This window comes from Vanessa cardui, chromosome 2, assembly GCF_905220365.1.
Source record: "Vanessa cardui chromosome 2, ilVanCard2.1, whole genome shotgun sequence".
NCBI lineage: Eukaryota > Metazoa > Arthropoda > Insecta > Lepidoptera > Nymphalidae > Vanessa > Vanessa cardui.
Window position 1 is genome coordinate 15,917,574 of NC_061124.1, and position 14,127 is coordinate 15,931,700.

General features: G+C 34.0%; 1 protein-coding gene across 4 annotated transcripts in view; it reads right to left on the bottom strand.

Moving 5' to 3' along the window:
- Positions 1 to 9,004: 9,004 nt before the first annotated feature.
- Positions 9,005 to 14,127, bottom strand: part of LOC124539097 (ichor) — a 44,190-nt gene continuing 39,067 nt past the window's right edge. For all 4 annotated transcript variants that reach the window (XM_047116443.1, XM_047116423.1, XM_047116428.1 and 1 more), the window contains one exon: positions 9,005 to 12,849. In XM_047116443.1, coding sequence (XP_046972399.1) covers positions 11,373 to 12,770 — 1,398 coding nt within the window. In that variant the 5' untranslated portion in view covers positions 12,771 to 12,849 and the 3' untranslated portion in view covers positions 9,005 to 11,372. The remainder of the gene's footprint in view (positions 12,850 to 14,127) is intronic.

Here is a 14,127-nt window from a genome sequence, read left to right on the forward strand (position 1 = left end):
TATTATCTTAAAGTCAAGTTCACGCACAAAACAGCCCGTAGTTCCCACCACGGAGCTATCGTGTTTACGGATGTGGCACACGCGTCCGCGATCCGTGCCACTGGCCCACTTTCCATATCTGCCTCTCTCTCGCGCGCTCTCGTCGTCTCGCTCGTGTCGCCCGCGCAAACGGAACTTCCGTTTAGGTTGCACGGTCAAGGTTATGGGTTAGAGATTCGGTAGCAAGATTCACTTGTTTGCTGGTAATCATTATAACGTAATCATCTTTATTTGCCAATCGCGATATAATCTCTGTAGTCTTAAAAAACCTTTAAGATAATAATGGGCAAACCAATATTTATACATATTATTTCATTTCTTAACTGTTTTTTTTTTATTAAAATTGAATTTTTATCGCGATATATCAACATACACGTAGGGCGTGGTCCAACCATAAGGAACGAACGTTTGTAGACGGTGCGGGATTTGATGAGATGTGGGAGAAGGATACCCGAAAGTTTTGGCAACCCAGGGCCTATATTCAGCATTGGATCAACATTATTTTCAAAATTTGCCCCTAATTATGATGAATAAAGTAGTTATTTCAATTTAGTAACCGTCTGTTAATAATTACTCTTAGTAAAGTCTCTTCTTAGAGAAAGTTTGGAGTTAACTGCACCAGCTACTTCAATGCGTGATGGTAATAGATGCGAATCTACCAGTGAAGGCATTTTTCATAATGTTTTTTTTTTTACAGCGGGAGATCAATTATAAAGAGAATTTAGTACATGGATTCAGCGGCACTTGCCACAAATTTTGAGATAGAAGAGCCGATTCAAATTTAACTTTTATAACCGGAGTTCTACGATTCTCAATATGTTTCATATCGATATCTTAATATCCTCATCTCATCATTTAACTTTGTTTACTAAAGAAGTTTTGGAAAAGGAAGCCAGCCTCCCATGCAATGAAACTACTTGTTTACAGGATGCGTGTGATTGCACTGTTTTATAGATCGGGTTTTCCTGGAATGTTTCCTATTGAAATATAAAATCTCACATTACATAGCAATTTTTAATAATTAAATACCTATGGATGTGTTTCTATATTTATATAGATCTATATGATCAGAAAACAATCAGCCCAATTACACATATAAATGATTGAGGTTTGTAAAGATCACAATCAAAAATACCATAAATACTCCTCATTCAAAGAGGCTCAAATTTTTTTTCAATTTAAGATGACCAATTATTATATAAGTTATAATGTGCTTTCAATATATTTCAATAAATTATATTACAGGAAAAGTATATATTTCAGTATCTTCAGGATACGCCTAAAAATGTAAAATTATTTTTGTATGCAATAGTTACAAATATGTGTTGTGGGCAGTAATTAATGAAATGCAGGAAAATACAACCGAGATTTAATGGTTGTAGTTGTAATAAAAAATTATCTGGGTCTTAAATACAATTATACAATATTGAAATAAAGTCATAATTGCACGTCTCATTTTTAATTATAATGCAGATTCTATCAAAATTAACCTCTAAGAAAATCATTCATAACACATTTCTCAAACAATACAAAGCGAACTATAAACAAATAAATAAATTACAAATATTTGTCTTGATCAACTGAATCTGCTTTAATAATATCAGCTCTGAAGTATCACTATGTATTTGATATATGTCGTATAATGTGGGTCAACGAAACACCCGACCCCAAACGGCAGATCTATACGGTAATCATTTTGCAAATCCTGTGTTGATGTTTTGCATTTTCTCGAGTATAATCAAGTATCAAGAAATCACACTCCGAGCTCGCGTTCACAGTATACATTGATCGTACGAACAATTAATGGTATTAACCTAAAACGCAACTTATCGCGGTGCAAGTTATAAGAATCTTTTAAATATCTTGAATAATAAGATATCCATAGTGGAACCTATTTTATGTAATATATTTGCAAGTTAAAACATTTATTTGGTGACAGGGCTTCGTGTCAGCCCGGCTGGGTAGTTACCACCCACACTTCTGATATTCTACCGCTAAGCTGAAATACTTATTGATGTTGTGTTCCAGTTAGGATGAGTGGGCCAGTTTAACTACATGCACACGGGAACATTTGAGTTGCCAAGTTTGGTAGCTTATATGATAATATTTCTTACATTATTATGCCTATGGGCATGAACATTCTATTAGAAGAAAAATAAATAAAAGTAGATATATACTTCAGATATAAGTGCATACATAATAGCATACACGCCTTTTTAACAATATACGAGTGCAGGGCTAGACTTACGTGTGTGAATAACATCACAGTACGATATTTACGTATACTAGTGTGAGTGTACTTTTATTTGTAATCATTTTTCCCAGTGTAAAATTTCTATGCAGTTGCGACATTCTCTGTTCTAATGAAAAATTAGTATTAGAGAAAGAACAGAATATAAGAACTTAACTATCTTTCTTGTCATCTTGCTTTTTTATTACTTATTGATTTTGTAAAAAATGATTTTAGATCCTTGCATACGTTTCATTATATTGGATATTATTATACTAATATATTCCATATATTTAAAGTGATCGTAAATACATGGAGCCATTATGATCCAGTTAGAGCTTCTTCTCGGCTGAAGATAGCAAGTTCCAACTCGTTGAAGTACAACTAAATCTTTATTAATTTCATTAGTATTTCATAACTTTACTGATGTACGGCGGAAAAGAGAAATATTGCGAGAAAATCTACATGTACTGCATTAAGTAATATGAATCCACAACCCCTTAAAGACTCAAGAAAGACTTACTATAGACACTTACTGTATGTAACTTTATTTTAAAAGTTCAAAACCATATTTATTTCACGTATCAATGAACTCGCCGCCGTCTCCATACGTAACGTCGCCACCAGGCTAAGCCTTAGCCCTCGAGAGGTCGCGAGACGCAGGTTCAAGTATGAAGGGCAAGGCGGCTGCATTTCACTGTTCCTAAAGGTTGCGCTGACCTTTCATTTATTACCAGTTTCTGATATGGGTCGATGACACCGATATTTCGCTGATTTATCGGGGTTAATGGAGTTTCGCGGTATGTGTTTCAGTAAATTTCATCCTACTTAATAATGTACATTAATTCAAGTTTCTTACTTATTTCAATGAAGAGTTTGTTTTAAGATTCACATTATTAACATTCATTAAATAAGTAAGATTTATTATATGAAAGAAAACATTTTAATCAAAACTATTGGTTTCACATACAGAGACGTGCAATTTTTTGTAGAGGCATTTGTTAGGCGCCGTACTTTTTTCAATTACATTGATCAAATATACGTTTGCCTCCTATTATTACCTTTCCCTAGCTTAAATCTTATACCCGCTGTATTCAAGAGAGTACCTCTTAGAGCACAATATATATATTTCATACCATCTTATGACCTACTTTTAAGATACAGATATGAAGAGGGAGCGATGGGGCTCGCTTGCATACTAAATACAGCCTGTGTGTTTGTATCGTATATGTTTTTGTTGTAATTTTACAGGTGTAAATGTATTTTTTTATCACTACAATAAGGTTATTGTAGTGATAAAAAAAATATTTAATTATTAAGAATTATAAAAAATAAGATAGAGCAAAAATATATACTAAATATATTTTATTTCGTTTCCTTTCTGATATATATTTTTATTTGTCAAAGTTTTGTCCCGCATTGGAACACTGTGGTGGAGTATGTTCCAAACCATATATACATACCATATACATATATACCATTGAAAATCAGCGTTGGGTTCTTGGAACCCAACTTGGAAGCTGAATGGTACCCTTATGGACACGTTAACTATCATTGTGTTGTTTTGTATTAATAGTATTGTAGTTATTGAGTAGTTGTAGTTAGTTAATACGTTTTGTTTGTTGTTTTTATTTTTTTTTGTTTTAATTTTTTATACTTCTTATTCTTTTATTATGTGTGTTTATTTTGTAATGTGTCCTAATAAACATTTCTTTCTTTCAAACCTGCTCCTCAATGGGATATGAGGTCTTAGCCCAGCAGTGGGAAATTTACAGGCTTTTGCTGTTGTTGTGTGGTACCCATCAAGACAGCCTTGCAAAAAGCCCCACCATCAAGTAAAAAAAAGATACAATGTATATTGACACACATAATTACATATCCATAGATATAACCTATTTTTAGAAATCTCATTTAAATAGATTATTGTAGTTTTGTCTTAGAATAAAAAGTGTAAATGTGAAACTATAATAAATGTGACTTTTAATGCATTTAAGTTTTAACAAAGACCGCGTAGATTATATTAATTGATGCGAATGAGGTCTCTCTCTATTGAGCCGTCATTGTTGCCAGGAGTGATAAAACTATATGGTTATGATAGTTCATCAACATGAGTAACTCACACAGTTACTTTGAGATTAAATTTCTCCCTCTTTGTGGGATTTTTTACAAAAATAAATTATTTTTTATTAATGCATTGTATGTATATTTACGGGTATGCTTAGGTACTGCATATTTACTTTTTTTTACACTATTCATGTACCTGAGTTATATTTAGTATTATCAAGGTTGTTTGAAAGAGATTACTTCGAATAAGTTAGTTTTAAGTACGCACATTTATTAATTAACCCTTCGTGTACATTGCGTGCACTGATGAATTTTTTCTTCCTTTTTAGCTATATTTGAAATTGTTTTAAAAATGAAAATATTTTAAAACTCAGTGAACAAGGCGAAAAAGAAACACTACAAATATTTTGGTATTTTTTTTATTACGTTTTAGTATCGCCCTTAAAAATATATGAACAGAAATAAGGCTTGTTTTCTTATCTTGTATTATAATATATTAAGGTGGTATTATTGTATTTACCAAATAAGTCACTTCAGCTGGTCCCTGTGCGGATCGCGTGCGCCGAACGTCGGAAATTTGATCTTTTTAAGTTTTAAAAAATGCATTTATTGAAGAATAATAATAATTATTAGTTATATACCAATTGTTTCGCGGTTGCATATTTTAATATTCAATTTATTGCATTCGAACATGAAACAACAACAATAACACAAAATTACATTATGAAATTCTGAAAATGTACTCGTATGTAATTTTTTTAATATCAAAAAATTTAAAAGAAAGTTGCTGTTCTAAAGGTTATAATAGAACCAGTCATTAATGGCTAAATATCTTTGGGCGAAACATATTCTATACTTTGTTCTTTATTTAAAATTGACATTATCATAAAATAACGCCATTGATCCGTTACTGTTATTTTAAAGATATTTTTCTAAATTTATTTTATGTACACTAATATTATTTAATAAGGTAGTAGAAAACATTTACTTTAACTTTGTTTTTATTTTACGTACTATTAAAAGAAAAAAATCAATAACGTGTGTTTTGTATTGAATCAATCTTCATTTGAAATGTTTAATTACAGAACCCAATAATGAATATGGGTACTTCCTAATTGTTACATGACTCTATTTTTGGTATAGTGATTCTGTGCTTTATATTTTTGTAAATTGCCGTAGTTAACACTCCCATATATTAGAAAGCACGTCAAATCAAAAAAACGCTCTCGTGCCTGATTTTTCAATCATGTAGAATTTTCCGTCTCATCGTGACTTATCCAATCCAAGTTATTAGCATATAAGTCATATATATGTTAACATTGTTCTGATCAATATATTTCTGCGTTATTCACCTACCTTTCATTATGTAATTGTCTGTACTTCATTTAAAGTTTTATATACAATTATATATACGCGTGATCAGCTACATTTGCGTTCAGTTCGTTGCGAGACACGCAGATTTAGTTTGCAACGCAGCCTACGCTACGCAATTACAATTATGTAAATAAATCATTATCGTTCATTATATTTTAAACTAATACAAATGTTTTATAAATAACTTAAGACCAGAACTTATATATCACGTTCTATATTATATAATGTAAATCTTACCTATCTCCTCCGAAATTATTGGAACGATTTTGATGAATATCTTTGTGTATTTGGTTGAGTGGGTGGTTTACACTACACCTGATTGCTGTATTAAAATTATTGCTGTGATCAAAAAGTAAATAAAATTCGTAAATAAAAAATATTTCCTTCGATGCCGGGCGTTAATTCAAATCGGGCGGCTCGATGAGCAGACAAAATTATTCCTATTTCAGACAGTTACTCTTATATTGTTCTTTAATAAACACTATATCTAAATAAACAGAGTCAGATGGGTCAAGCGAGCAACCAATTGGAAGGGCCATGAAGGTCCTGGAGCAAAAAGGAAAAAGGGCAGATCAACAGGTCGCTGGTTCGACAAGATACCAGAAGTAGCAAGAAGAGACTGGCTGAAAACAGATACCGACAGGAAAAAATTGAGGAAACTGGAGGAGGCCTATACCCGAAAGGGACCAAGACATATTTAGCTTGTTAGCTTGTAATATTTATTTAGCTTAATGTACTTTTTTTTACTGTAACCCATATCTTGGATTAATAAAGGCTTATTTTTATTATTATATCTAAATGGGTATTATCATTTGTGATAAGTACTCAAGTATCTATTTTCTAAGACATGGTTCTCTTTTGTAATAGACAAACTATAATTATGTATAATATTATTCTTCTAGTCGTAAAAAGGAAAGTTAACGAGACAATAAAACAGCAGGGTTAATTTTAATTTATATTTATTTGAAATAACTTGTGTTTCCATCACGATACAATATGTACTGTGATAATTGCTGGTAGAGCTTTGCGTTTGTATGTCTGTGGTCCTTCATCTCATTATATATTCAGTCGCTAAATAATCATACTTACAATTATTGTATTCAGATATGAAAAGTAAGTGAGGCAATGTAACTATAACTATCAAGGTTTGTGACATATTGGCGATATGGGATTGGATAATGTTTCTTCAAACGCCATTGTCTATACGCAGTGATGGTTACTACGAGAATGTCCGTTGGCAAATATAACTACGTATGATGATATCAAATTAATACCACTAAGACCAATTTTAATGCTACTCTAATGAAAAAAATATAATATTGATGATAAAGAAAATTAAAGCCATTATGCACCAATGATGTTAAGCCTTTTTTTCTTCTTAATATTTCTCAACTAACATTATAAGTATTTTATCAATGAAATGGGTTAAAAAAATCGAGGAAAACATTTTTTTTTATAAAATCAAAACATGTTAGATTTTATGTTTTATAGCCCACACTATTAAGTGTTACGATCATGATACGTTTTGAAATTAAAAAAATAAATGTTTTATGAAAATCTTTGATATTCATTTATTATTTCAATAAATAAACTCAATATAAAATAGTTATTATAATTATACTGAAAAAGTACGAGTCTTAATATACATGGTGTTATGAAAAGGTGTAAGTTCGTAGCATACGTGCTTACTCCGCGCATGCGTCGCTCGGTGAAATCACAGTAAGTGGGTTGGAGAAAGAATCTCGCCGGCAGGTAGCGTCAGCATAAACAGTTAAACGATGATTTGTCAGATCTTTTATATTTATTTTTAAATATAAATTTACATTGATGTATTTTTGATAGTCATTTAAAGTTTATAAATTAAAAGTTATTTTGGTATATATCTCATGTGTCTTTTTTACCAGTAATTTAGAGTTAAGAAAAATACATTAACGAATCGAGCAACTCGTCCGTCAAATTTCTTGACTTGAAAATGAGACGACAAATCAGGACACAAACAGATTCACTTTCACTTTTATAATATTTTTATTGACTCTTCAAGCATTAATACCGTTACGGTATAGAATTCAAGTCTTATATTAACGGTGACATAAAAAAAAAACAAGTAATTAAATTATTTTTAGCTGGAAAATTAACTTTATCAAATAATTTTTTTTGTATAATTTATATCAAAACTAGTAGTCCCTCGCGGCTTTGCTCGCGTTTTAGGGTGTTGGTTGTCATGTATTAGACAAAATAAGTAGTCTATGTCCCTTCTAGGAGTTCAAGTTTGCTTCATACCAAAATTCATTAAATTCGGTTCAGCGGTTTGGCCGTGAAAGAGCAACAGACAGAGTTACTTTCACATTTATATCATTAATAATAATAATATAGAATAGTATGGTACTTACCACCTCGTTTATCTTAATATACTAAAATAGACTACATTTGGAGCCTGGAGTCAACCAATTGGCAGTGTCGTGTTGTGCATCAGATGAAAGCAGTTGTCGACCAACTCAACAAGGTAGATCTCCGGTCATCTCATTGCCCATCGGACTATAATCGGTATGAAACAGTATGAGTTCTAGTGTACAAACTCACTGTAAAGTCTATAGTTGATTGAAATTTACCAAGAAGAAAGAAGTTGTAAATAATTTACGTAACTTTAGATACTTGACAATGTAATTGTATAGTTACTAATTGTTGATTAATTTCTATGTCTTTACAATTAAATTATATAAATCGATTAGAAGTCAATTGAGCATGAAAATCATTAAGTTGGTATTAAGCAATATGTCCAAGTTAATCATTGAACGTAAAATAGCTTGGTATCTCATTTAAAAAAAATATTAATAAATCGCGGAAAACGAGTAAAGATCTATATTTATAATATATATTTTTAGTCTCGATAAGAAAGTCAAATATTCAATTTAAAGTAATTTTTTTAATTAATTAATATTGAAAATTAAATAATTAAATATATTTGTATTTTTTCTTCTGTCTCTATCAACGCGTGCGTGCAAGGTCTCGTTTATATGTGAGCTTGTGTGCGCTCGTTTTCTCTGTGTGCCCTGCACCTGTCGCGAAAAGGCAATTCGTTGTGTGTACATTATGGCTATTTTCACATCCGACTTTCTTCCGAGACGCCCGGGAATCGCCGACTGTGTGAACCGTGAATCTTTCTCTTCGTCGTTCGCACCTTTGTTTGATCTGATGTCTCGTTTGACACACTTCTTAGACTTTTAGTGAGATATTTGATACGGGCTCATTAGATATCGATTGTAAAAGTGTTTGCAGGTTCGGTGAAATGACAGACAGTTTATCATTAACAAAAAAATCTCCATTTATTTTACATTAATTTACAATTTACTTATAATGAAAAAAACCTCTCGAAAATATAACATTTTTCCTTATGAAATACGCGATTATCATTAAAGTTAATCAATCCACTATCAAATAAATGTCTTATGTATAATTGTATAATTTAAATAGATTGCAATAAGTGTTATCAAAACGGCATGAAGGCACATTACTTATTTGATAGTACACCGATTTTCTTAGACACGCTAGAATGGACAGAAGGATTTACAATAAAATTACAAAAATTATAGTTACAAATAAATACTTAGAAACTATGTCGCTTAATTCTAAAAAAGGTACTTTATTAAGTCTACAAACGCTGTAGGAAACGCTGCGTGTGAAACACGAAAATCTAATGATAATTAATTGAAATAAATCAAATTAATTTTGAAATTTTAAACAATCATATTGAATATTTTAGATCACCTTCTCACTCTATAATTGACGCTCTGTATTTTTATAAGCGTTTCACAACCGCGCGTTTGGCCCACAGTGAGTAGCACGGCTTTATCGCCTATTCAGGGCCCTAAGGCTCTCGCCCTATAACGCCCTAAGCTTCATTTGCAGACGCTCGCAATGTTTAAAATAATTATTTATACGTATGAAATGTAGTGATGGAATGTCTGAAAGGTCTATAACGTCTATAAATATATAAAACCTCGCATGTCATGGATATTTGTCAAGTGTACAAGTTATGGAAGCCTTAAGATTTATAAGAGTCGATATTCTTTTATTTTTCTTTCGTTCTTGATGATTATATACATATATACTTGATTATTATAATGTTATATCTTTATTGAACCGGCATAAATAAAATAATATAAAAAATCTTATTTATTTATTTAAGAATACATTTATTTATACGTCTGAAAATATCCTTAGAGTTTTCTTTGATGTCAATTATAAAGTAAATCAAAGCTAGTAATTGAATAAAAGGAAGCCTGAACGAGATTCAGACTTCAGCGCCATCTGTGTCTGTCACAAGAAAATAAATCGACGCCTCGAATATTACGTTATTCAGTAATTCGTATTACACGAGCCCTTCATAGTGAATATTACGCAACAACGGATCGCTGTTATTAGAACATCGGGTTGAGTTTTTCTCCATCCGCTTCCCGGACGCGTCGAGTTCCGCTCGCGTGCGCCTGCGCACCGCGAAGGATTCTTAGCGTTTTTTCACGATTTCGGGATTTTGTCGGAATTTTAATAGATGATGTGTCATTGTGGTTTGTTAAATATTATGAATTATTAGAATTTAGCATGCAATTACGATTAGTTAGGAAAATGAAATTATGTTAATATTGGAAGAAGACGATATTAATGTTTTTTTTTTTAATAATTTATATTTATATGGAATTTGAATTGACGATATTTTAAATTGTCTTTTAGACTTTAGCTTAAAATATTAAATTGTTAATCATTACATTGAAACCGGTTTCACTGAAAGACTAAACATAAACTAAAAATGAGTTTATTATTTGGTTTGTACCTTCGTACAATTAATATGACGTACTGACCTATCCGTAAGCATTGCGTTACTTCTTCCGAGTAATAATAAGTGTTAGCATTTAATTAATAATGTTATTTTTGTGACGTGTTAAAATACGATTTGGGATCTACGCGTTAGTAAAGTTGTTAGAAAAAACAATAGAATGCAATAAAAATATCATAACAGTAAAACGTAACATTAGTATCGCTGTTAAAATAGCCTCAATCGCTTTGTCTCATCATTACACGAAGTACCTAAAATTACACATTATAAAGCTAATCATTAGTTTGACTATAAATAGGTAATCGGAGTAAGTATTCACACAAACGAAGACAATTATTAATAATGGGGAAAGTCGCGAGTCGCAAGTACACATTACTGTGTTCACGTTCCGTGGAAAATCGACTATTATCTGTCATGTGCGAGATAATGATTTATAAACGTACAATAAACGAACGAGCGAAAGAAATCGCCCGTCGAAGACTTACCACTACTGAAACGAACGATTACAAGTCGTCAAATAAACCTTCGCTACGTAACGATATCATAAACAATATTATCTACATCAAAATAAATTTGAAGAACTTAAAACTAGTTAACATTGCACTTGTCCTTAGGAGGAGTGTTAATCTACAGGGTTATAATACGTGAACATCGTTCTTAACTAAGTTAAAAGACAATGATGCCGATTTAATAGAAATCATATACAAATAACCTAACATGAGATTCTAGAGAGGCACCCACACAGATATGTCCGTCCACACAACACTCACGCACACAACTACGAGCTATAGAAATGCTTCATTTTGAGCTAGCGATGTAGGAGCCGCCTGTCTCCTAGTCCCGCCCGATTCGCTTGTGAATTTGTTGGTGCTTTATCAGATGCGCTTTCTGACGAAAGGCTTTCGCGCACACGTCGCATCTGAATGGTTTTTCTCCCGTGTGCGTACGAAGATGGACCTTGATATTGGATTTGTTCAGGAACCCCCTATTACAGATTCCGCAGCGATGAACTGGTTTCTCTTTGCCGAGTAGACCACTCAACTCGGCCGATGTGGCAGATGCAAATGCAAGTGAACTTCCGTGAAGACTGCCTCCGTTACTCGCTTGTTTTGCCTTCGCTCGACTTCGCTTGCTCTTATTTGATGGAGTAACCGTCGTCGTGTGGGCGTGGGGATAGCCTAGTAGTCTATCTGGACTACAAAGGCCATCTGGTTTAAGGCCGAGAGCGTAATGGGGTGCATAGCGGCCGTTGAGAAGACCACCCACTCCATCAGTAGTCGACACGGCGTTGCCGGGAGGTGATGATGTCGATATCACGTCCATACCATAACTAGTCGAGCTAGGTGCTTCTTGTTTAACAGGGGGGCCGTTTTGTAATCTATTTTGGAGCAAAGGCATGTAGCTATGTGATAGAAGTGACTGTAGCGTTGAACCCGCTTGTCCCAAGTTCTTTTGAATGAACTCCTGGGTTTTCGTAAAATCTTGGCTAGATTTGCATGGATAATCTAAACTAGACTGGTGACTGGATTGCGATGGTGGTGGGGAACCGGGAAGGCCGAACTCGGACAAATCTTGCGGTACAATTTTATCTCCATGTTGGCTGTAAGCGCCAGCTATCCATGCGTCGATATCCATCCAGCTGTCTCTAGAATCATTTCTCTCTGGGTCCTCTGGTTGCGACGGAACCGTCGTGTCGGCGATCGCAGATCCGATGATCGCCGCAATATCTTCTATAGAGCTTATGTCATACATATCCTGTTTGGTGTTATCGTCGAATATTTTTGTGGGCGGTGAACAAGACTTCGCACAAGAATCGGCGACGCTCGGCACGGATGATTCAGGAAATGGTTTTGTATCGGGCACATCTAGAGGGAACGGTTTGACGTCTTCTAAATCTGGAGGCTCAGATTCAGCTGCGCATGTCGAGGAGGAGACGACATCGTGGTCTGCACCGTAACCGCTTTGCGTGGGGTAATTGTTATTCTCCTCTGGAAGACGTTGTGCGATGGCGTGGAAGTGATGGCCTGAGATGCCGTTGATGGATAGATGCCCAGTGTACCCGGTGAAGGGAGGCAGAGGCTTGAGCTCTGCGAGCGGAGGTGGAGCGAGAAGTGAATCAAGAAGCTCGTGGCAGGGCGGAGAAGAGTTGTCCAGCTTCGGGTCGAGCCAACAGGCGCCCAGCAGGAGCTCGTCGCCGCCGGGCCCGCCACCCGCCACGCCCGTACACTTCATGCCGCGCCTCACCGCGACGCCAGAGCCAAGGGACACCCCGCCACCGCCATACTTGGACGCCGCCACCCTGCCGCGCTGTCTGTAAAGGAAAACACGTATATTATTAATGTTGTAATTTATATGTAGGTTAGTCGAATACGAAATCAAGATATTGGCGCTAAATAATCGTTTCCATTTTGCCGGCGCGCGCGCCGCTTCGCTTCACTAGCTATCGGTGTTGCTACGATAGTGACTGCTTACTAGTTTTATTTCATTCGCATACTAAGAGACTGATTTACGTTATTTCCTTGCAAAATAGTCATTTTGTAATTCATATTTTGTCAATCATAATCATTGTCAAGCGGATTGGAATAACCGATGAACGATACCGTTCGATACATAATCTCTGAGCACGCCACTGGTATCAGAATGTAAAGAAATACATAAGTATTAGTAGATGTATCGGTAATTATATTCACGCTGTGTATGAGGCATTTCATCTTCATGGAATTCGTACTACTTATCTAATCTGGATTAAAGTAGCGTATATATCTTTCTAATAAACTACCTGCATTTAAAACGGTACCATTTGATTTTGCTTCACGAGTGGAGAGCAGGACTGAAGCACAGTCGTCCGAGTATTTAATGTTATTAAATAAATATTGTTTGTATAGTTAATTAAGCAGATTGCTAGCGATGAGCAGACGGATAGCCGTACGCGATGCAGTCAGCGATCCACTTTGCGAGTATATCTAAGCATGCACAATTAACCGAGTTATTCGAGTTAGCTGACCGTGTTCTTTGTAACAGCTAAACAGCAGCGAAAATAGCTTATATTAATACGCAAATTTCAGTGTTGGAAATTGAAATACATAAATAATTGAGTGGTAATCAAGTAATAAAATATTTGGTTTTGAGTATTTATGATTATTATACTAGATTTTTTGGTTTACAGAAAAGCCAATAAAACTTAGTGAGCATACGTAAATCTTAACCAACCATTAGTTAAAATCTAAATCTTGAATAAAGTTTATTTTGATTTTGATTTTGAAAATCAACTCCTGTATTAGGAAACCAAACTCAAATTCAACTCAAACTCAAATTACTTTATTCAACGTAGAAGCATTACTATTTCTAATTGATGGTCAAATTAAACACTGCTATTTGTAATTATATGGAATAAGCAGTATTAATTTATTCCAATTAAGAGAGGACGAGATTTTTGTATGAACTTGTTACTTCGTGAGTGGTCCTCTGGGTAGGTTACCCAATCATCAAATATTCCACCGTCAAGTGGCAATATTTAGTGATTTGTATTCCGACTTGAAGGGTGAATTTGACAGAGTAAAATACTCGTACATACATAAGGGACATAACA